Source organism: Carya illinoinensis, chromosome 16, assembly GCF_018687715.1.
Source record: "Carya illinoinensis cultivar Pawnee chromosome 16, C.illinoinensisPawnee_v1, whole genome shotgun sequence".
NCBI lineage: Eukaryota > Viridiplantae > Streptophyta > Magnoliopsida > Fagales > Juglandaceae > Carya > Carya illinoinensis.
Window position 1 is genome coordinate 330,214 of NC_056767.1, and position 25,312 is coordinate 355,525.

At 39.2% G+C, this 25,312-nt stretch overlaps 3 protein-coding genes and 1 pseudogene across 4 annotated transcripts in view; 3 read left to right on the forward strand and 1 right to left on the reverse strand.

Moving 5' to 3' along the window:
- The window catches only part of LOC122298494 (splicing factor 3B subunit 1-like), a 28,386-nt gene extending 23,189 nt beyond the window's left edge, over positions 1–5,197 (forward strand). Inside the window, exon 2 of the mRNA XM_043108261.1 lies at positions 1,190–5,197. Within this exon, the coding sequence (XP_042964195.1) occupies positions 1,210–5,019 (3,810 nt within the window). The 5' untranslated portion in view covers positions 1,190–1,209 and the 3' untranslated portion in view covers positions 5,020–5,197. The remainder of the gene's footprint in view (positions 1–1,189) is intronic.
- LOC122298495 lies at positions 5,081–6,793 on the forward strand. The gene is made up of 2 exons (XM_043108262.1): positions 5,081–5,219; positions 6,093–6,793. The coding sequence occupies exons 1-2, from the start codon at positions 5,182–5,184 to the stop codon at positions 6,664–6,666; spliced, it is 612 nt and encodes a 203-aa protein (XP_042964196.1). The 5' UTR covers positions 5,081–5,181; the 3' UTR covers positions 6,667–6,793.
- LOC122299566 lies at positions 6,674–17,529 on the reverse strand (annotated as a pseudogene).
- On the forward strand, positions 15,566–21,543 carry LOC122299482 (transcription factor SRM1-like). Of its 2 annotated transcripts, none has more exons than XM_043109820.1 (3): positions 15,566–15,695; positions 17,360–18,126; positions 20,781–21,543. In XM_043109820.1, exons 2-3 carry the CDS (start codon positions 17,741–17,743, stop codon positions 21,286–21,288), a joined length of 894 nt encoding a protein of 297 aa, XP_042965754.1. In that variant the 5' UTR covers positions 15,566–15,695; positions 17,360–17,740; the 3' UTR covers positions 21,289–21,543. The 2 variants fall into 2 exon arrangements, with proteins under 2 accessions (XP_042965754.1, XP_042965755.1); XM_043109821.1 differs by lacking the exon at positions 15,566–15,695 and adding an exon at positions 16,133–16,525.
- Positions 21,544–25,312: the final 3,769 nt, after the last annotated feature.

Sequence of the window (25,312 nt, forward strand, 5' to 3'; positions counted from 1 at the left end):
TCAGTTGGATCTTCCACCTAATACTTTGGTGCATCCCATGTTCCATGTATAGCATTTGAAGAAAAAGTTAGGGCATAAAACTGTGTTGATCCCTACCCTTTCTCCATGCGATGAAGATGGAGTTTTCAAAGTAGAACTTGAAGAGATTCTACAACGGTGAATGCAAAAGAAAGGATGCCAAGCAGTGACCGAGTTGTTGGTCAAATGGAAAGGGTTAGGGCTTGATGAAGCTTTGTGGGTGTAGTATGGGAAACTGTCGAATGACTTCCCAAACCTTGAGGGCAAGGTTTTTTGACGAGGGAGGGATTGTTATGGGCCTATGGGCCTTGGGCCTTTGGGGTTGGTTATTGGGATTAGTTTTGAAATCTATTTCGGTAACCGTTCCGATTGGGTTGTTAGTTGCTTAATTTTAGTGAGTTTCAGGTGTTGTTAATTGTAATATTTATTTATATTTCCGTTATTAATGAAAATGTAAGCAAGTATTTTTTTAGAATTTATGTGTTGGAGGATTTAGCCCCCTTGAAGTGGTTGATTATATACATCACTTTATCTAGTACCTTACAATTGGAGGACTGATGCAGGAAATGATGAAGTTGCCAAAATGTGATCTAAAAAAAATGATGTCACAGATTATCACGTTAATTTATAAAATTATTTTATATCCACAACAAGACTAAAAGTAATACAAACGTTGCGTGTTGAACTTTTATTAGAGCAAGTAAAATGGAAAAGCACACAAAGGCCGTTTTGAAACTTTTTCCAAATATTATTATAGAAAAACAATGTATATATATCGATATTTTGTGAATTTAAAAATTTAATTATGTTATGAAAGGAAAAACCATAGGAAAGATAAAACAGAAATGATACTCCTATTGAGAATCCATACTGAGGATGCGTTTATTTTTTATTTAATGATTAAGAAAATATTTTTTTAAAAATATTGTGATTAAAAAAAAATATTTAAAGAAATAAAAATAATGATAAAAGAGAGTAATCGCTGATTCTCGTGCTACAGCACGGCTCAAGATAAAAATGATACGCACGATCTATTCACAACGAAAAAGTACAGTTACAGGAAGGAATTCATCCGATTTGATTGAGCCCTAATTTTAAACTCAAAACCCTAATAGCTTCCAGTCCATCCCTCGCTCACACGTCGATTGCCACACCCAAAAATTCAGTTTGGGTTTCCAGCAATCAAACGCCATGGACACGGACATTGCCAAGACTCAGGAAGAGCGAAAGCGCTTGGAGCAGCAGCTGGCTTCCATCACCTCCCTCACGTTCGACACCGATCTTTACGGCGGCAACGACCGCGATTCCTACGTCACCTCCATCCCCGTCACCGACGACGATGAGAACCTCGACTCCATGGACAACGAGGTCGCGCGCAAGCTCGCTTCTTACACCGCCCCCAAATCCCTCCTGAAAGAAATGCCCCGTGGTGCAGGAGCCGAAGACGACAACGACGACGGTTTTGGGGGCTTCAAGAAGCCGCAGCGAATCATCGACCGCGAGGACGATTACCGCAAGAGGCGACTCAATCGGGTGATCTCACCCGAGAGGCACGACGCCTTCGCCGCGGGGGAGAAGACTCCGGACGCCTCCGTGAGAACCTACGCAGATGTTATGAGGGAGGAGGCTTTAAAGAGGGAAAAGGAGGAGACACTGAAGAGGATTGCGAAGAAGAAGGAAGAGGAGGAGGCTGCTGCCAAGTCTGATAAGGCTACGGAGGATAAGGGAACCAAGAGGAGGAATAGGTGGGACCAGTCGCAGGACGATGGGGCTGCCGCTGCGAAGAAGCCGAAAACTACGTCGGATTGGGATTTGCCTGAGGATGCTACTCCGGGGCGGTGGGACGCGACTCCCACCCCTGGGAGGTTGGGCGATGCCACCCCATCGGCGTCAGTTGGGAGGAGAAATAGGTGGGACGAGACGCCAACTCCTGGCAGATTGGCGGATGCCACCCCTGCCGGTGGGGCTACTCCGGGAGCGACCCCGGCGGGGATGACCTGGGACGCCACCCCGAAAATCTCGGGCCTCGCCACGCCCACCCCAAAACGGCAGAGATCGAGGTGGGACGAGACGCCTGCTACCATGGGCAGTGCAACCCCAATGGCAGGGGCCACTCCAGCAGCTGCAGCGTCGTTTACACCGGGGATTACTCCTGTCGGTGGTGTTGAGCTAGCAACGCCGACGCCAGGGGCTATCAATTTGCGTGGTAACATCACCCCGGAGCAGTACAATTTGCTGAGGTGGGAGAAGGACATCGAGGAGAGGAACCGGCCACTGACGGACGAGGAGTTGGACGCCATGTTTCCGCAGGAGGGTTATAAGATTTTGGAGCCGCCGGCGTCCTATGTTCCCATTAGGACTCCCGCAAGGAAGCTGCTGGCGACCCCCACTCCTTTGGGGACTCCTCTGTATTCCATCCCCGAAGAGAATCGCGGGCAGCAGTTTGATGTGCCCAAGGAAGCCCCGGGTGGGTTGCCGTTCATGAAGCCCGAGGATTACCAGTACTTTGGGGCGTTGTTGAACGAGGACGATGAGGAGGAGTTGTCCCCCGATGAACAGAAAGAGCGGAAGATCATGAAGCTCCTGCTTAAGGTCAAGAATGGGACGCCCCCACAGAGGAAAACGGCATTGCGGCAGCTTACGGATAAGGCAAGAGAGTTTGGGGCCGGGCCGTTGTTTAACCGGATCCTGCCGCTGCTCATGCAACCCACTTTGGAAGATCAAGAGAGGCATCTCTTGGTGAAGGTGATCGACAGGGTGCTCTATAAGTTGGATGAGCTGGTACGTCCTTACGTGCATAAGATTCTTGTTGTGATTGAACCGTTGTTGATTGATGAGGATTATTATGCGCGTGTTGAAGGGCGAGAGATTATTTCCAATCTTAGCAAAGCCGCTGGCTTGGCCACCATGATTGCTGCCATGCGTCCCGATATAGATAACATCGATGAGTATGTGAGGAACACCACTGCCAGAGCTTTCAGCGTTGTTGCTTCTGCTCTCGGGATTCCTGCTCTGTTGCCCTTCTTAAAGGCCGTGTGTCAGAGTAAGAAATCGTGGCAAGCTCGGCACACAGGGATTAAGATTGTTCAGCAGATTGCCATATTGATTGGTTGTGCCGTGCTTCCTCATCTGAGGTCTCTTGTGGAGATCATAGAGCACGGTCTGCTGGACGAGAATCAGAAGGTGAGGACAATCACTGCGTTGTCTCTGGCTGCTCTTGCCGAGGCTGCTGCCCCTTATGGTATCGAGAGCTTCGACTCGGTGTTGAAGCCTTTGTGGAAGGGTATCAGGTCGCACCGTGGGAAAGTCTTGGCTGCGTTCTTAAAAGCCATCGGTTTTATCATCCCGCTCATGGATGCACTATATGCCAGTTACTACACCAAGGAAGTCATGGTTATTCTGATTCGTGAGTTCCAGTCGCCCGATGAAGAAATGAAGAAGATTGTTCTGAAGGTGGTGAAGCAGTGTGTGAGTACGGAGGGTGTGGAGGCTGATTACATTCGCAATGATATTCTTCCGGAGTTCTTTAAAAATTTCTGGGTCAGGAGGATGGCTTTGGATAGGAGAAACTACAGGCAGCTGGTGGACACGACCGTGGAGATAGCAAACAAAGTCGGTGTTGCCGATATAGTTGGGAGAATTGTGGAGGATCTTAAAGATGAGAGTGAGCCTTACAGACGAATGGTTATGGAGACCATTGAGAAGGTAGTTGCCAACTTGGGTGCATCTGATATCGATGCTCGGTTGGAGGAACTTCTTATTGATGGAATCCTTTATGCCTTCCAAGAGCAGACCAGTGATGATGCCAACGTGATGCTTAATGGTTTTGGTGCGGTTGTGAATGCACTTGGGCAGAGAGTGAAACCGTACCTTCCCCAGATTTGTGGCACCATAAAATGGCGGTTGAATAACAAGAGCGCAAAGGTGAGACAGCAAGCAGCGGATCTGATATCGAGGATTGCTGTGGTGATGAAGCAGTGCCAGGAGGAACAACTGATGGGTCACCTTGGTGTTGTACTGTATGAGTATCTGGGAGAGGAGTATCCCGAGGTCCTGGGATCTATCCTAGGAGCTCTCAAGGCAATTGTCAATGTTATTGGTATGACAAAGATGACTCCTCCTATAAAGGATTTGCTTCCTAGACTGACACCAATTTTGAAGAATAGGCACGAGAAAGTCCAGGAGAACTGCATAGACCTTGTCGGACGGATTGCTGACCGCGGGGCTGAGTTTGTTCCGGCTAGGGAGTGGATGAGGATTTGCTTCGAGCTTCTCGAGATGCTTAAAGCCCACAAGAAGGGTATACGGCGAGCCACTGTGAACACCTTTGGGTATATTGCCAAGGCCATTGGGCCACAGGATGTCCTGGCTACCCTGTTGAATAATCTCAAGGTGCAGGAGCGGCAGAACCGTGTGTGCACAACTGTGGCAATTGCTATAGTTGCAGAAACCTGTTCGCCCTTTACAGTTCTTCCAGCTTTAATGAATGAGTATCGCGTGCCAGAGCTTAATGTGCAAAATGGTGTCCTGAAATCCCTCTCTTTTCTGTTCGAGTATATTGGGGAAATGGGAAAAGACTACATCTATGCTGTGACCCCATTACTTGAGGATGCCCTCATGGATAGGGATTTGGTTCACAGGCAGACTGCGGCTTCTGCTGTTAAGCACATGGCCTTGGGGGTTGCTGGTTTGGGTTGCGAGGATGCTTTAATCCACTTGCTCAACTATGTGTGGCCAAACATTTTTGAGACTTCCCCGCACGTGATAAATGCTGTAATGGAAGCCATTGAAGGAATGAGGGTGGCCTTGGGTGCTGCTGTTGTTCTAAACTACTGCCTTCAGGGGCTGTTTCATCCTGCTCGTAAGGTTAGGGAGGTGTACTGGAAGATTTATAACTCGCTTTATATTGGAGCACAAGATGCTCTTGTGGCGGCTTATCCTGTGCTGGAGGACGAGCAGAACAACGTATACAGTAGGCCTGAGTTGATGATGTTTGTCTGAAATGTTGTTTAGATTGTTACTAATAGGGCAGGTATAATGATATAGGAACTGATATCATGATGTTAAGGATTTTACTTGTTTTGGATTGATGTAATCTGTTCCTAGATCAGTACACGCCTAGTGAACCCGCTATGTTGGAGTTACTGCAACTCATTGGTTTGAATGCTGTTTCTTCGCATGTGGCCTTTTTTGCGTTTGAGGTATCTTCTTTGATATTCTTTTTGTGTTGCTTGCTGTTTGTGTCGTTTAAGATTTATGTGTCTGAAGGATTTTTCTGTAGCCTGGGTAAGAAAATCCCTTCCTTCGGTTGTGTTACATCTCTCATGTGGTGCTAGTCTCGTTACCTTAGCCTCAATTTAGATCTTTTGTTGTCTTTTTATTAAAATTTGATGGATAAAAAATAAAGTTCTTTTGATAATCAAACACAGTTCAGATAAAATGAAATGAGATATTTTGTTAAAATTAAATAATATATTATTAAATTATATTTTTTTAATATTATTTTTATTTTAAAATTTGAGAAAATTGAATTATTATTTAAATTTTTATATTATATTTTATATAAAAATTTAATAAAATTGTAATGATGAGATAATTTTATTTTGTATAATGAAACCAGTCTTAAGTTTTAACAATTTAATACAATTTTAAAACATATAAAGAATAATATGGTCAGATTTTAGTTCAAAGAAATTTGTTGGGTTCTGCTCAAAACCAATGCATACAAAACTAGCGAATAATTAACGCTTTATTCTATTACACAGTTTATATGAAGTGAGAAAATATTTTATAAAAAATTATATAAAATATTATTAAAATATTATTTTTTAATATTATTTTTATTTTATAATTTAAAAAATTTAAATTATTTATTATATTTTGTGTAAGGATTTAAAAAAATTATAATGATAAAATTAAATAGTATAAATTTGGCACTTTTTGTTTAAAGTTTAAAAAAAAAAAAAATTACAAGGGCAGAATAGGAATTAGGAGTAGAGGCTGAAAAAAATTAAAAACAAATTAAAACAGCAGCAAACTAATGCTAATTTAGGTCAGTCGGTTGTATTTTGCAGGGGAGAGAGAGAGAGAGAGAGAGAGATGGAGCCCGACAGAAGGAAGAAGACGGAGAAGAGTAAGAGGACAGCAATTAATAACGAAGAGGAGAAGAAGGTTGAAGAGCTACTTCAAGCAGCGCAGGACGAGTTGCTTCTTAAGCTCTCTCTCGACTCCCACATGTCCCGCGTTCCTCCTGACTACCTCCACACCGATCTCGACCGTCGTTTCCAATCCCTCAAATCCCGACCATCCCTCCCTATATATCCGTCTCAATCCCAGAAATCGACTTCATCAGTTGCTTCTGCTGGTGCGGAGGACGAGGAATTGAAGGCCGTTTTGGGCGACGAGCTATCCGCTAGATTCGCTGCTCTCAAGGGTTCTTTGTTTTCGTCATCGTCTTCTTCATCTTCTACTAACGTTATCTCTGTGGGTCCTATATCATCATCTGATGACGATGAAGAGGATGAAGTCGAGAAGTTGATTCGGTGGGCCAAGGATGCAGCTCGTCTCGACCCCTCTCCTCCGTCCGATGAAGACGACGAGGAGGAAGATGATAACCGTGAGCATGAAAAGGTACATCAACGGAAATAGCGGGATCCTAAAGGCGATATTTTTTCCATTTTTTTTTTTTTTTGTTGCTGTAGCCGTTGGGAATATTAATCATATTTGAAATAAATAATGGATTCATGATGGCGTTCGTGAAAAGTTTGATGTTTAACGTGATGATGCTATTTGCTAAATCTTCAATGTTGAATTTGGGCTTCACACTTCAGACGCAACAATTCAACATTCATCAAGAAACCAGCAGGAAGAACAAGTAAACTCGTCTGTTCTGTTCCAGTAGAGGAAACCATTGAAAATTCGGAGGTGCAACAATTCAATCTTTACTACCACTTCCAAGTTCCAACAATTAACGAAATAAAATGTTTCATGTCGTACACATCTTTAACAACTACATAAATAGAGTGCAATGATGCCCTGGAAAACCATGTACATGAAGAACATAAAAAGGAATTTTTTTAACAATTAACGAAAGAAAATGCACTTATGGAGCGAATGCATTTTCTTGTTTTAAACAAAAGAAGAAATCTCGGAGAAGATTTTAGGATGAAAAGTTAAAAACAAATCACCAAACCATAACAATGCTACATGACATAACTTATAACAACTAAAATTACATACATCTTTAAACGGGAAAAAATGCAACTAATAATGTTCCCAAATCAAAGCTTTTCTTGGGTTTCAGTGGGCGATTCTTCACATGGAAGCTTGACAATCTCTCATCTTCTTTTTGCCAATGATACACTGATTTTCTATGACCCAGATTTGGATCAGATTCACTCTCTAAGAACACTTCTACCTTGCTTTGAAGCTGTATTTGACAGGTGAATTTATCAAAGTTGGAAATAGTTCCCGTTGGTTCGGTCAATAACTTAAGTGAGGTGACTGTCATCTTGGACTGCAAGGTTTCATCCTTGCCTATGAAGTATCTTGGACTCTCCTTGAGTCATAAATTTAAGGTAATGTGGGAAGTGATTGTTGAGAAAATTATAGGCAAACTGGCAGGTTGGAAGATAATTTACTTGTCTAAGGGAGAGAGAATCACACTTATTAAGAGTACATTATCTAATCTTCCATCTTACTTCATTTCTTTATTCCTTGTGCCTGCAGGGGTGGCGAATAGACTGGAGAAGATTTTCCATGATTTTTTTTTGGGAGGGCTAGAGGATCCAAAGAGATTCCATTTGATTTAATGAGATAAAGTATGCACCCCTTCGTCTTGCAATGAGTTGGGCTTAAGAAAATTGAGAATCTTCGACAAGACACTTCTTGGAAAATAGTTATGGCGTTATCATCTTGAGGGAGACGCTTTTTGGCAGAATATCTAATATGTCAAATATGGGAGTGTCTGGGGAGGTTGGTGCAGTGAGAAAGTAAGAGGGACTTATGGCGTGGGAGTTTAGAAACTTATCCGGAATGGATGAGATGATTTTCTCAGTAATTGCAAGTTTGTGGTGGGAAGGGGCATGTGAATAAAGGTTTTGACATGATATTTAGTGTGAGGATGTTGCTTTGAAAAATGCTTTCCTCTTTTTATAGGATTGCGTTTGGCCAGGACTCCTTGATAGTTGATAATATGTGAAGTACTGCTGATTCCATTCATTGGTCTGTGAGATTCACTAGAGATGTCTAGGATTGGGAGGTGAGAGACATCATTGACTACTACAACGCATTATATGCATTGAAGCAAAGGACAGAAGGGGATGATAGATTATTCTGGACATGCACAGGGAACAAGAAATTTTCAATTCGTTTTTACCACAAGGCATTGACAACCCACTCTTACAATGCCTTCCCTTGGAATAGCATTTGAAGGAGCAATGTTCCTCTCAAGATTGCTTTCTTTGGTTGGGTGGCTTCCTATGGTAAAATACTGACTATAGACAAGTTAAGAAAGCGTGAACTTTACATAATAGATTGGTGCTTCATGTGCAAACATAACAATGAATCAGTGGACCACCTTCTTCTTCATTACTAAGTAGTTAAGGTATTGTGAGATGAAATCCTCTTGAGGTTTGGTATCGCATGGGCTATGCTTGGGAGGGTGATAGATTTATTGTCTTGTTGATGAGAGATTAGGAGCAATCGTCATATCGCAACTGTATGGAAGATTGTATCTTTATGTTTAATGTGGTGCACATGGATTGAAAGAAATGGATGCTATTTTGAGAATAGGGAACGCTCTTCGGATGGTTTCAGAGCCTTGTTTTTTTTCATACTTTGTTACTTTGGGCCTCTTCTATTATATTAAAATGAACGAGTTTTAATGACTTTTATGCTACTATTCGTAGCCCTCAGTTTGTAATTAGGCTTTTTCTTGTATACTTTATGTGTACTTGAGTTTTCCCTATTTACGTGGATCAATAAAATATCTTTTACGTAAAAAAAAAAAAAAAGGGTTCATAAACACTACGGATAAAAAATGCTACCTCTACAGGTCCTTGGGAGAACGGCTATCTCCTTAACCAAACCAATGTACCTCCAAGAAACCATGAGATCAAGAGATACCCAATGCACTGAACAAAATGCACACTTCTGTCAACTCCTCCAGCATACTGAATTCTATCTACTTCTTTGCAAACATGCAAATCCCACCAAAGCCTATAAGCTTGGGATGATACGGCAATTAGGACCCAGACAACCTATGCGTTTGATACGTACTTCGGACCCAAATAATGTAAGAGAGAGAGAGAATTAGATGAGCCATGTGTGACCCATACTTACGCTTCAAATAGCATTCTTTTCTACTGTGCCAAGGGAAGAGCACATATATTTAACTTATATAGTGACATAAAGCCATACAAATTCAAAACATATATTGCAGAATCATGGACAAGATGATGACAGAAATGCTAGTGTAACTCTGAAATCAAAGCAAAATTACTTGATCATTATTAGCTGAAGGAGTAAGGATATTATTGGGGCCCCTACCATTCTCTCTTCCCATATAATCCGTGCTAGAAGCAGTAGTAACAGTTGGATAGAATGATTCTATTAAGACCAGTCTAGGGCGCCACATCCTGTCAACTAGATCCATTGAGATGGCCAAAACTCAGAATTTTATATCATCTAGAGGCCCTCAACAAAATATTCTACCACCATATCTTGTGCTTGGTGATAGTGGCTGATTGGTTATATCAGTTGCAGATGGACAAGAGATGAATAGCATTACAGTTCCATGAAATAAAGGACCGACACCTCATCTTTTGTGTCAAATCTGTGATAAAATCTCAGGACAGAGAATCAATACTAAAGTTGTTACCTTTGTGAATCCATGCAGTATAAGTTGTTTTGCTTTATGCTTCTATACGGAAACACAGAATAAAAACTAACTCTGCATGGTTAATGAGTCCTCTTATCAATCTCGTGTAGATGGATGTACGACTTGCAGCATGATGACAGTCAGAAAAAAGGTAAGAAATCTATTTCAATAACAAGTTCTTCTGGTCATCTAAAAACAGGGATCTTTGAAAAAGCTTTTTGAACAATAAGATTCTCTTAAGTAGGAACACCCATTGGCTGACATGAGAGAACCAAATCAAAGACATCTGAAGATGCAAAATGAGTCTGCAGATTGTTTAAAACACATTTAATCATTTATCACTTGACAGGTCCCTCGCCATCAAAAAGGTCGAGGTAAATATGCAAACACTCTGCTGCACAGTAGAGATTCAATCTTCCGACCCGGCTAAAAACTATATTTAGTGCTTATACAGATCATGTCTTCGTGTCAAACTAACACAGGAAATATGAAGGGGGTAAATTTGTCATCAATTATATAAGTAACTAATATTAGTCAAACAAATACCTCTGACATGATGTAATCTGCCTGTTGTTTCGCATAGTAATGCTCTGATGGGGGAAGTTTTCCAATAATAGGTAGTAGTTCAACATCTGACAAGTATCTGTGAATGAAAAGTCCAAACACAAGTAATTATTAGTACCATTCAAAGATTAATATTCACATTAGAAACATGTCTTTGATGAGTACCCATCGCTATCTTTGTCAAGCTGTGTAAACAATGTACTAGCTAGGCCTCCCTTGGGTCACCAAATTGATGTGAAGAATTATGACCTTCTTCATCATAGTTTCTGACCATGTCAAAGAATCCGGGAGACAAAATTATTTAAAGTTAACCTTCCCATCTTTGTCTGTATCACTTTACCTAAGGATGCAAAAAGACAAAATAGATAAGTAGCCAAGCAAAATGGCAAATTCAATAGCCTTTTTTATCAAGTAAAAAAACAAATTAGCAAGGTACAAGGTTAGGGGCAGAACCAAATAGCTTCAACATCAAAGCACTTTACAGATAAATAAAATAAAAGTGGAGCAATATACTGAGCTACCAGATAACGCCATTAGACCAAGGCAAACGATCCCTTGTGCAACAAGCAGTCAAACATCCCCGAATAGAGTTATATGACTTGATTGTATTAGTCAGAAACTAAAAGGTTAAGAGCTTGTTTGAGATTGAGTTTGAAAGCTTAAAAAGTACTTTTAATTGTTTAAAAGTTCTATTAAAGAAAAAATGATATGTTTGGTAAATTTATAAAAAGTGCATTAATCACCTAAAAAAGCTAAAAGTCTACTTTTTTAAAAAGTACCAAATTGAAGATTTTATTGAAAAGCTCCTGCAGATAACTATATCTTTTTAAAAAAATTAATGTAACTAACTTTGAAAGTGTTTTAGATACATGTTTATCAAACAGTATACAACTTTTGAAAAATAGAACTTATTATTTAAGTTATAAGTTATAAGCCCTAAAGCCATAAGCTGTATTTCCCACCGTAATCCCAAACATGCACTAAGCCCCTAACTATCAAAGAAACCCTGCCTTTGGTACCTAGATGGTCCAAATAAGAATTAGGCCTCGTCTGGATAGATAGATAAGATGAGATGAGATGAGTAGTGAAACAGTTGGAGTTAAGATATTTTATGGGGTTTTGGGAAATGAGAGAAAAAATTGAATAAAAATATTATAAAATTAAAATATTTTTAAAATATAATTTTTGTTTCTAGATTTGAAAAAGTTTAACTGTTTTTTGTAGTTTGTTTGGAAGTTTGGGAAAGTTGTAATGATTAGGTAACGATTAGATGAAAAAGTAAAAGATTTGAAATTGAAAAGTGTTTGTATTTGTGGTGTTTGGATGTTGAGATGAGATGAGATGAAATGAGAGCATCTTGCAATCCAAACGGGGCCTTAGTAGGTAACTAGACCCATATGGAACACATTAAATTGAGAGCCTACAAAAGAGAAATTTTCAACCAAGTCAATCAAAAATATTTAGATGAAAGTTAATGCAAGCGAGATTCAAGAGTCAAGTCCCTTTTGAGAGTCAGAAATATGTGTGTGATGCATTAAACCTGTCTTATACTGAGAGTGGTGCAGGAACTCGAGAAAATCTAGAGCCAAAGAATTTAATAAGGAGGAGAAACTAGATTACTACGAAAGTATTGACACCAATTAAATGAACTGATAATATAGTGTTTTTCATTGTAAGAAATTTCCCACTTGAGAATGACCTCAATAAGTTGGTCAACAATTTTGTAAGTTGCTTGACACTTACCAACAATGACACAACTGCAAACCGGAATGAAAAGTTTTGTTTTCAAATATTTTGATTCAATGCAATTATGGTCTGAAATGATACAACAATTTGGAACTGTTGAAAAAGGGAACTTGATAAAAACAATCTCACCTAACTTCCTCCTTGCACAACCACTTAAGTAGCATTGGGTTCTTGGTATCAGCTGGGTGCATAAAGCTAGAAAATCAAGAGATAAGTTAGGTAAAAAGCATTAGCTATAAATGGGAAAACATAAAGAAGCTTTTTTGCAATGAAAGAAACTTGGTAAACAGAAGAAGCTCACTCATTGAACTTGTTAAGTTTAAAAGACCATCTCCATCTGCATCAGATGCATTAAAGTGTTCCTCTTTCCACCAACTCATACCATAACCAAAAGAATTGTTATCTGGTAAATTAGATAGGATCGGTAACCAAGACAAATTCACATAGAAACGAGGTGATGAAGGAGTTGGACTATGAAGAGAATAATTACATGGTAAGGGAAACTAAAATTTGGCTCCTGCCTAACTAAATCTCTGATCAAAGTGTGGAACATAATATAAACGGGAAAGCTATAAAATGAAACCTGTTAATGAATTAAGAGAGAATTAATTAAGATGCTAGCATATAACATGAATTAATATTAAGAAATCTAATGAATTCTTCGTATAACCAGATCAATAAATTGTACTTTAAGAAGGAAAACAAACGAAAAAACCACATGTTCACCAGGAAAAACAAAAAAAAAAACAAAAAAGCAGGGATAGACAAACTTTCTCCCCGAAAACATCATATCTTCATCAACAATATATACCACGACGAGATTAGTATTAGTAAACAGTACGGGAGATATTAGAATATAAAATACATCAGGTCTACTAAGAACTCATTGCTCAGAAAAATGAGTAAAAATAAATAAATTTCACAACTTACACTAAAACTGAACGTTAAAAACAAACTACAAACCAATGACAAAAATTCTCTAGTTCAAGAGGATAAAAAACAAACACCCATTATTCAAACAACAAAAACACACCGGAACAACAAGAAAGGGTATACGAAAAAGCAAAGAAATTTTTTAATTGACCTGCATTCTGAACCCAACCGGGGGGATCATACTCGGCAAAAGAAACAAAGCCATCTTTATTCTTATCAAGGGTATCCAATTCCCTCTGGGTCCTGTACATCACTTCCCTCTCCGCCTGCTGCAAGTTCCATTCGGTGAACTCGTGCTCGGTCAAGAACCAATCAACCGGTTGCACATCAATCCTTGGGAAGAGCACGGCCAGCCTTTCAGTCACGTTGAACCTCTCCTCGTTGTTCACGTAGTCCTCGGCGTCAATGGAATAATCCAACTCGGGCTGGGACTCGGGAGCGAAGTCTTGGGGTGGACGTGCTTGATGTACTGCTTCTCCCACTGGCGGTCCTCGAATCGTGTCAAGGGCGTAACTGGTTCGTTTCAGTCCGATTTTGTATAAATTTTGAACGAATCGGTGTGTGTTAGATTTTCAAAAATCAATGCAAGACCCGTTATCCCTCGATAATTTCAATTTTATCCATTTAAGTCTAGTTGGATCCCATTTTTTTACTTTAATCAAGTACTAATATAATTTTTTAATATATATTAATTAATTAAAACAAAATATAAGTAAGATATTAGTATTTTTAATATATTTTATATTTATCAAAAGAAATATATTAAAAATTTACTAAGCTATAAAATGTAATTAATATATATTTTATATTAATAACATATATCAAACAAATGTTTATATTTACGATTAAGATTTTTTGTTATAAATTGTAATATAAAATTATTTAATATATAAGTATATATAAAAATTATATATAAAAAATATTTTATATAATATTAAAAATTAATTTATATATATTTTATAAACCTGTCCGGCCCAATCCCGAAAAGGCCAAAACGAAAACCGGATTAGATTTAACTGGTTTTTAAAATATAGAAACCGGTCTCAAGTTGGGTTGATTTAAAATTGAACCAACCGGTTTGGTTCGATTTTTCGATTTTCCGATTTAGAGTTTCACCCTTAATTGTGTGTGCATCGCTTTATAGTGGATCTTAATTTTGTTTTCCTTTTTTTTTAAAAAAGAGTGTGCATCACTTGTAAAACTCATATATGTAATTAATATTATTCTGACTATATATAACATTACTCTATATGTGTATGTGTATGTATAAAGATATGTTATTTAGGCTCCGTTTGTATTTAAGGTTGATTTCATTCATCCGATCTAATTATTATAACTTTTTTAAATTTTTACATAAAATATAAAAAATAATTTGATTTTTTTAAATATTAAAATAATAATAATATTAAAAATAATATTCTAATAATATTTTATTTAACTTTTAATTTTTATTTTAACTCATCTCATTTTATTTGACTGTTCAAATCTCAAATATATAATGAGTTTGTGCGAGAAGAGTTAAAGGAATGTGACTGAGAGAATGAAAATTTAAAAAATTTGTAATAATTTAATGAAATGAATTAAAAAATTTTGTGAAAATAAACGACACTGACGTGGGACTTGAGTGGATGTGCAAACTATTTTTGGAATTTGAGTGGGAGAATGAAAGAAAAAGGAAGCTTTGTTTTAAAATTATGGGCAAAGCTGGATCAGTTTTGGGCTTCTTATTGTTATCTGGACAGTTTTATGGGAAGTAGATTCACTTTTTGGGCTTCATAAAATTCATAGATTTATACCCTCTCCAAGACGGGAGGCCCAAATTCTCTCAAGTTTGTAATTTTCTATGATGGGGGAGTAGTTCCTTTTAAAAATGGATATAGATATAAATGAATTATATAAAAATAAATTGATAGATTGACGTGATTTTATGTAATTTATTAAATTTATTTTATAATAAAAATAACTTTATAGATATATTATATAAAAAAATGGAGGACTCGTTTAACGAAAGTAAGGGCAGGCCTGATCCAAAGCATGATAGATTATTAAATGAAACACAAAAATAATCAAGAAAATGGAGGTAAACCATTGAAAAGGAAAGAAAATTACGAAAACTTCGTATTTAAATCATTAGAAGGATTTGGGTCATACGTATGGATATCGTTGTGGGCCCAGAGTTATATTGGAGGGCTGGTTACCTTTCCGTTTTAAACCTCCACGGGCCACGATTGGTCACGTGCTATTGTCTACTGTTTTGCTCGTGAAATTTGATGGTCTGATGAGGTGGCATAATAATGGCAACTTCTCTTCCTTCAATATTGCTTAATTGACTCATATAAGAAAGAAGGAAACGATAAATCAATCAATCAGATATGGATGCTTATAAAAAAAAATCAATCAGATATGGATAAAATACTATAACAGAAAAATATTAGCTTTTTGACTCATTTTTCGTGCAATAGTCTCGGAACTGACGAAACGACGCCCGCAGCTGCAGAAAGATTGAGCCTTTTGCATGGTTTTTTATCGGCCTGCTGTGGAAATGAAGAAATAGGTAATGACCCACAAACACCTATGATGCACTTTTTGTTTTTCTTCTATCTTTTCGTTTTTTGAAATTGTCGTGTGTTTTGTTCTCTGCAACTGTGCATGGTTACTAGTTATATCATCTTCTGACATCTAATTGCAATTGGTTTGTTTGGACATAAAAGAAATAGAAAATAAATTTAGATTGATCTCTCTCTCGATGAGTTATCTGTCAGATATTAATGGGTAATGCAGATTCCAGTGGCAGTGGGTTTTGCCACTTGGCTTTTCCATCCTAGGTGTCCAGTGTGTAGCGCAAAGTAGTCGGTGGAGATGGGACCAAATGTCCAGAGAGAGAGAGAGAGAGAGAATGGGACCAATTGACCCATCCTTTGCAGTTTTCACCTCCTCTGGGATATCTCAGGATAATCCATTGACATCTCCCCTAATTTCTTGTACGCCCCTTGTAAATTTCGAACTCTTTTTCTCGATTTCCTAAATTTGTTGTCTTTAATGATTTTATTTTTCTGGGCTTATCTGGATTCGGGACCTTCTTAATGTGTTCTTATTAGGCTCCTGATTCTACTCGGGAATTTGTTCTTATCAAGCTCCTTAACTAAATGATAGTTCCAATTGCTCTCCCTCTTCATGGTTGAGGTTCGGCATCCAGTAGTGGAGTTTATTGCAAATGCCAAGTTTGGGGCCTTTCATCAGTTAGTTTATTGCAAATGCCATGGATATGAAGATCGAGGACTGATCCAAATAACAAACGTACAATAAAAAAATGGTTGGCAATAATGGATATGCGAGTTTGGGGCCTTTCATGGCTTGCCTCGGCCTCGGTTTTGGGACATACAGGTAGATGCCCATAAATAAAGATAGCCTAAAAAAGTCCTGGTTATTTCAGAAGAAGGTTAAAAAATCTCGGGAATTACCAATTTGAGTATTTTCAACTTGTATGGTTTAAAACCCCCTAATCATTTTGGGTTTTAGTTTTTACTGTATGGGTTTTCTTGAATGAAAATGTGATTAAAAAAAAAAGGACTTGGAGTCAGTTGTGATGCTTTTTCCTAAATATAGTAATAGCTAGTATCCACGTCTCTGTGATGGGATTTTACCTAAAGTTTTTCAATTTGACAATATAACACCCCCTTTTCCTAAATATTGGTCTTTTTTCTTTTTGTTTCTTTCGATAAATCTCATTTTGAATTCTTTTTGATGTTGGGAGCTAGATAGTAGATTGTATACATTGGTTTCTAGAATTCTCATGCCATTTTGAGCTGAATAGGTAGAAATTATATTATTCTATCATTGCCAATTGAGGAGCGTGTGTGGTGATTTTACTTTTCAAAGGGTTTTGAAGGAAAGGAGGATAAATTTTGTGGGCCTGAGCTGTTAGAGCTGTTCTTGTCTTGGGGTTTTTTTTGTCTTGTTGGAATGGAAAATAGCAATTTGAATGATCTTTCTCGTCAATTATAGACTTCTAGGTTTCTCTTTTTTGTTTGGCTTCTGCGTTGTCTCTTTCAGATTTCACCATCCAAAGCCGCAGTTACCATTCTATGGAATTCACCGCTGCGTTCATTTCTATATTTCCCATCTTGTTTAAGAATGCCCTTTAGTGTATCTTTGATTTAATGGTTTTCAGATATTTTCATGGTCTAACCAAACTGTTGCCTTTTCGTTCATCAATAGGTCAGCAATTCACAAGAGTACAAAGTTGGAATTGCGGAGCAAATCACCGTTAAATTCTTCACATACTTCACTAAATTTCTGATTTTTATTGGCGGTGATCTTCCTTCGTTTTCATGGGCGTTTTCTCGGTCTGTTTGTTTCTCTCCTTGCTTACCTCTATTGTCTGACATATCTGCTTCCCATAATTTAGCCTACCATCAAACTACTTACTGGAATCCCACCGACGCCACCGTAAAGAAACTCCGATTCAACTTTCAAGAGCAAGTCCTGAAAGTTTATGACTTTGTTGATGGGTTTAGCCTAGATTATAGAGCAGTTTGATAGGTTTCTTATCTTCTTCCTGTGGGTAGTATTCTTGGTAGTGGGCTCAGAATAAGCTAGATGACTGTGGATGAAGCGAATATTAGCTCCTTATGGAGCAGAGATCAAGATAAGGCATTTGAGAATGCCCTGGCAACTCATCCTGAAGATGCTCCAGATCGATGGGAGAAAATTGCAGCTGATGTTCCGGGGAAAACCTTAGAAGAGATTAAACATCATTATGAGCTGTTGGTTGATGATATTAACCTGATTGAATCTGGCTGTGTGCCACTACCTTCCTATAATTCTTCTTTGGAGGGTTCGACGAGCCATACCTGTGATGAAGGAACTGGTAAGAAGGGTGGCCATTTGGGGCATCATAACAATGAGTCTAATCATGGAAATAAGGCTTCAAGGTCCGATCAGGAACGCCGTAAGGGGATTGCTTGGACAGAGGATGAGCACAGGTCAGAATAATTGTTTATGATTTTATTTACTTTCTGGAAGTGCATAAATTCGTAGGTGGCATTTTCAAAAGTATCTATTATGCTTGGCACAGGCAGAACTACTTACCCAAATTATGGTTAAGATTGGTTATGTTGGGTTACTTTAGTGATTATTGTGTGTATATAGTAGAAAGTGTGTGCTTTTGAGATCAGTTGTATGAGTATTTTCCTTCCTTCGATGATTGTTGACAGTTTCTTGATGTGCCACCTAGTCTGTACCGAAGATAGATGGTTTAACCTAGAAAATTGTTTTAAGGTACAAATCATTCTGTTATATGAATTTATTGGTTTTAAAACTTTTATAACGACACAAAAGCTTATTGCTTTTACTTTCAGTTTTGGTATCAAACATGTGTACTGTAAAATTTAAATTTTCTTGGAAAGCAAGTCTATTCCTCTTTTGGAAAGCAAAATTTAATGTCTTTTGGAGATTGAGAAATAGAAGATTGTGAGAAGTTGGTGGTAGACCTGGAGCCATTGTTTTAATACCATCATTGGATAGTGGCCCATAATGGTGCTGCTTTTTCTATCTCTACTTTTGAGAACTTTCTTGACCCATTTTCTTTTCTTATAGTTAGGTGTTTCTCTTGTATACTCCTGTGTATTGGGGTATCCCCCTTTTTTATCTAATAAAACTGTGTCTTATAAAAAAAGGAAACACCAAGGGATTTGAGAAGAGAGAGGCTCCTTATGAAGAGTTAGTTTTTGGTGGTCGTGACCTCAATGAATTAGGCATACAAGAGCCTGCACAGAAGCAGCCGTGTTCAACCTTTGAATGTGTTCAATTTCTTTTATTCTACAAAAGAGAAAGATACCCCATAATTTTATTAATAAACCCTCACTTATGTCAAAGGATACCATGGTGACAGATTGAAGCACCTTGCGGTTACCAAAAACCAAGGCGTAAAAGACCTATACCATTAACAAAGACTATACATGCATCGTATATTGTAAAACTAAGTCATGTATATGTTGAAACTTGAAGTCCTAGTTTATCTAATCTTAGTAAGCCTCTAATCAAACTGAAACTTGATATTAATGCTAAACCTTGCTAATTTTTATTTACAAATACTTGCATTTGCATTGTTAAGATCGACTGCTTCTGAAGCAGCCCTATGAAATGAAAGTGATTTCCCTGTTGGTTTGCTCCGAATAGACATACAACATTTCCATACTTCTTTAGCTTCTTGTTTTATTTTGCACTTTTCTTTTTACAAACCTGAAACCCTGTAATGTACTGAATTTGCCTAATCAAATCCCATTGTTAATATTATTATATGCTATTTGTAATAACAATTTGTGTTTTGTCATCATGTTCCATTTCTGTACCTAACAAAACTCAGGGAAGGGTAGGATTGACCTCATATCTTGGCATCATTCTCTAGTGCTCTGCATTTGGAAAGTCAGTTTCGTTTGGGATCCATGATTTTTTGCTTGAAGGTTGTGTGGATAAAAGACAATAGATTAGAGATGGTATCTGATAGGATGTGGAAAAGATGTTTGAATGAAAAATCTACAACATTGAGATAATTTCTGGTACTAAAGCCATGTTATTTGATTACAAAGCTCTGATTGCTATGTGATATGGATAATCTTGGCAGTCATCATTTGCTTTGGCATACTTTCATCATGAACAAATATAACAGGCATCCAACTACAGAATTTAGTGCAAGTTATTTGTTCCTTTAATTTGCAAATGGATTGGATGTTGTCTTTAGGATTTAAACACGTTTTGCCACTTTTTTTTTGGTGTTGGCAAAGAGTGATGGGGTGAAAAGGATTTAAACACATTTTCACCCTCTTGCTTTGCCCTTTTCACCCTCTTGCTTTGCCCTTTTTCCTTTGTTTTGCTCCAAAAATGTTTGCATTATTATCTATTTGGATTTTATTTATGTGAAGTGTTTATAAAGTCAATTTATAAAATTTTTTTATCGCCGATTGAAAACTTAATACTTGTGCATTTCTCTTTGAGTTTGCTTGTCCATGAAGCTTGTCAATTACGGAGGATATTAAATAGTATTCAGAGTGGTATTCATGAGAAAATTTCTTAGACTCGATCATTTTAGATCTTGTTGGGCGATTTAGTAGAGCCAGAATTTAGCCATCTTCGATATATCAGTAGCTATGGTAATTGATTCAAAAAGTATCTGCCCGGACCAATAGCTAATATAAATTTGGATCTGATGTAATCCTAATTTCTTTTAGGCTGAGTCAGAATGTTGAAATTCGTCCCCTACGAACTCTCTCTGCTTCATATTTGTGCAAGTTTTGGGATGTTTTGTTTTTGTGTTTTTAATTTGTACATTCATTAGAGCCTATTCTTTAGCTGCAAAAGTGGGAGGTCTGCTGCCTATACATGTAATTTCTGAGGTGCACTGAAAGTGTTCCATTGTACAAAATGCATTTGTGGCTGTTGCAAGAGAGGGGTTTCTGTCAGATGGTAAGGAACTATGACTGCATGCTGATATATTAAAAAAGAAAATAAAGAGGGATGAACCAGTGCTTGAAGATACTGAAGTAGCAAGTTTAGATGATGTCATTCAAATGCCATGATTTTTTAATGTTATTTTTTCGTTGGTTAGTAAGCTTTAATTTCTGTATCCTTTGTTCACCAGGTTATTTCTTCTTGGTTTGGAAAAATATGGGAAAGGGGACTGGCGAAGCATATCTCGAAACTTTGTGGTGACAAGAACACCTACGCAAGTGGCAAGCCATGCACAAAAGTACTTCATTCGTTTGAACTCGATGAACAAAGATAGGAGGCGATCAAGCATTCATGACATTACTAGTGTTGGCGATGGAGACATTTCAGCACCACAAGGACCAATCACTGGCCAAACCAATGATGGTTCTGCAGGAGTTTCCTCTGGCAAATCAACCAAACCACCACTGCAGCCCCAAGCTGGGCCTGCAAGTGTTGGCATGTATGGTGCTCCGACTATAGGGCAACCTATAGGAGGATCCCTTATCTCAGCAGTTGGTACCCCTGTGAATCTTCCTACGGGACCGCATATGGCATATGGTGTTAGAGCCCCTGTACCTGGAGTCATCGTTCCTGGTGCACCAATGAACATGGGTCCAATGGGATATCCAATGCCGCCCACGTCTGCTGCTCATAGATAATGTGCAGTCTAGCTTCAACACTAGCAAAAGACAGAAGAATATTACTTTTGCTCTTCTTGGACTCTTGAGACCATTTTGGATCTCAGCCTGAATATTTTTAGCTTATTTAGCAGAAGGTTTAATGTTTTAACTGTCATTTGTCTATTTTTGCATCCGTTCTAAATAAGCCATATGGGTAGGAATTACCCTGAATCTGTACAGGCAACTGGTGGCAGTATCTATAAGTAGTGCAGCATTCTTGTTTGTTTCTTCTTATTAACATTTTGAGAACCATTATTATTATTATTATTTTAAATAGACTTCATTTCATTTAATAAAACCGAAGTTACAACTGTGACTAATCAATCCCGAGAAAAATCCAGATTACTAGCTAAAATTACTCATTTGTTAGGAGCTCTCCCGCCTATAAATTTATTTATGACGGACATTGTCTAAACTTCTATAAATTCTCTTCTGATAACAGTCAATAGAGAAAGCGCTCTGTTTTAAAAACAGAACTGAACGACCTCTCTTCCAAAGAAGAGAGGTACTAACACACTCCATCCTTCGAAGGAGGATGAGTACAACCACCCACCTTCTTTCAGTGGAGGAGTGAAACGAATACCCACCTTCCTCCAAAAGAGGAGTGGGACTCTACTGCTATGAACATCAAGTCTAATAGCCTATTTCTTTTTATTTATAAAATAAAACAAAAACAAAGTACCTAAAAAATACAAAACACATGGCTCAATCTAAAACAAAACATATGGGCCGAGTCTAAACTCATGGGCTCATTAAACATCAAAACACATTGACCAAGTCTGATTACAACTAGGAGCTCTTTAGGGTTTCTTCAAAATCTTTATGCGGCCGCCGCCTCCCTTTCCTTAGCAAGTCCACCACCACACGAGCACCGGTTTCCGCAAGAGGATTATTGGAGCTACGTTTTTGCACGAGCACAAGCTTCTGTACAACTGCAAGTCCACGTTTCTGTCCGTCCTGTGGAGCCCCAAATCCCCACGCCCGAACACGGGGAAATCGAGACGTCCGGATGGTGACAACTCGGGTCACCATCCTATCGACAGGTGCCAAGTGTGTGCAAAGGTAACATATGTGCACAAGAAGCACGCAGCGGATAACGAAAGTCATAACTAAGTACCAGAATTTTTCTTAACGTAATACAAGCTGTTTAAAACGTACATAGATAAAATATTACAAAAAAAAACACAAATACAGTTTTAAACAAATATAAAACATAGCATCAGCAACCCGGCGGAGCCGCATCCTCGGGCTCAGCCTCCTCCTCTTCGTCCTCTAACTCTGCACCAAAAGCTACGGAACCAAAAATGGTACCGTAGGTAAGTAAAACCCAAACACTACCAGATAAAAACACATAAAACTCAAACAAGATGCATTAAACATGCCCAATGCACAAAGCCCATAAAACACAAGTTTTCCACACACGCCAAAAACTCATTTGGCCCAAAAACACACAACCTTTCTAACTAACACGCCAAAAGTCATATTTGGCCCAATATCTCGCCAAAAGTCCATTTGGCCCAATACCACGCCAAAAGTCTCATTTGGCCTCTCAAACCATTATCCAATTTTAACCGTATGCACCATGACCTCCCCTAGGAGTCATCCGCACACCCTGGCTCCAGTGCCACACCGCAGAGTACCACCACGCGTGTGACACCTAACAAGCGATGCCCAGTTCCGCGCCCCGCGCGTGCGTAGCCAAGCATCCTCTAGCCCTCACCAACGAAGGGCCACGGAGTCGGTGCGTAGGGCGATGCCCGGTTCCGCGTCCGGCGCGTTCGTAGCCAAGCAACCCCTAGCCCCCGCTCCCGTCGTCTAGCGACAACTCAGGGGACATCACTCAGTTTATTCCGCTCCCGAGTGACCAGAGGAGCTCCACCGGGATAATACCCCATCCCGGCTTGGGGTCGTGATACACACGCACCCGTAAAACCACTCACGCCAATACACAGGCTTTTCACACACTACCCCAAACACACGTGCATGCACCATGCAATGCCATAACAATGCATAATAAAATAATCCGACAACATAAAATAATTAAACAGGCAACTCCGTCCTCCATCCACCCGACCCCCGAACTCTTCGGACTCAGTCCGAAATCAACCAACCAGCAGATTAATTAATTGAAAGAGCAATATATATTTAAATATGAAAATAGGGTTTGGAAAATACTTACAGCGCTATATGGCAATTTTAGAAAACAAGCGGCGTTGCAAACGGCGACGAAAAAGCAACGTCACAGTAAAAATTCATTGTGGCCGTGGGTCGTGAAAAACCCACTTTTGAACGGGGACAAACTAGGGCTTGGGATTGATAGAGAATGGTTTAGGGATGGTTGTGAAGCTATTGGAAGTGATGTTTGGTCGTGGGTAGTGGCGGAATCGCCGGAAAGAGGCCGAAAAACCCAAATCGGAAAGCAAGCTCGTAGGAGCTGTAGCTGTTCCGGTGGTCGTTGGAGGCCGAAAATAGGTGGGTTAGGACGACAAGGGACCGGTGATGAAGTGGTGAAGAAATGGTGGCCGGAGGTGGAGCAACGGCGGCGGATCGGAGCCAAAACCGTGCAGCCTTTGGAGAGCTTTTCCGGCCAAACGGCCGGCCGGATGGGGGTGGAAACCGGTGGGGAGGTGCGCCGGAGGGAGACGAAGAGGATGGTAGGGGTGGTGTGCCACACGGTGGCCGGCGGCGGTGGGGCTGGGCTGAGGAACGATCCGGCGTGAGAGAGAGAGAGAGAGAGAGAGAGAGAGAGAGAGAGAGAGAGAGAGAGAGAGAGAGAGAGAGAGAGAGAGAGAGAGAGAGAGAGAGAGAGAGAGAGAGAGAGAGGCCGGGGGGGCTCGAGCGGGAGGAAGAAAAGAAAAAAAAAGAAAAGAAAGAAAAAAGAAAAAGGAAGGAAAAAGAAAGAAGGAAAAAGAAAAAAAAGAAAAAGGAAAAAGAAGAGAAAAAGGAAAAGAGATGTAGGGAAAAGATGAGGTCCAAACCTCATTCCGGAAAACAAAACTAAACCGCCAAAAAGAGATTAAAAACCAGAAAATAACTTAAAGAAATAAAACACAACATCAAATAAATTAAAAACTAATTTTAAAACGTAAATAAATTAAAATAAATAACTAATATATTAATTAAAATAAAAACAACCATATCAGCGAAAATACACTCAAAACGGGTCATCACAACCTCCCCTCCTTAAAAACAATTTCGTCCTCGAAATTGCAAATCAACCACCAACTTAAAGCAAGCCACAAGAAAGCACATAAACCAACTGTGATCGAGATTAAGATACATACCTTCTCTATTCGAACAAGTACGGGTACTGCTCCCTCATGTCCGCTGTTCGTTCCCAAGAGAAGTCTTGAGCTAACAGATCTCCCCAAGCCACTTTAACCAAAGGTATCGTCTTGGACCTCAAACGTTGCTCCTTCCAATCCAAAAGCTGCGACAGAACAACTTCATAAGTGAGATCCGGTTGCAACTGAATACCCGCTGGGTCGACGAAGTGTGGCTCTTGCTGTCCAAAGCTCTTCTTCAGGGATGATACGTGGAAGACATCATGAACATCCCCAAAATAATCTGGCAAAGCAACTCTGTAGGCGACGGACCCTACTCTCTCCAGAATCTGAAAAGGGCCGACGTACCTCGGATCTAGCTTCCTCTTCTTACCAAAACGCTTAACACCTCTCATGGGAGAGACTTTAAGGTAAACCCAATCACCAACTTCAAACGACAACTCTCTCCTCTTGGTATCAGCGTAACTCTTCTGGCGACTCTGAGCTGCCGCCATTTTATCTCTGATGATTCGGACTTGGTTTTGCATCTCTTGAATTATTTCGGGTCCAATTATCCTACTCTCCCCAACTTCATCCCAACACAAGGGCGACCTGCACTTTCTCCCATAAAGAGCTTCATAGGGAGCCATCTGAATGGTCGCATGGAAGCTGTTATTGTATGCAAACTCGATGAGCGGCAAATGGTTTTCCCAACTTCCTTGGAATTCCATGACACATGC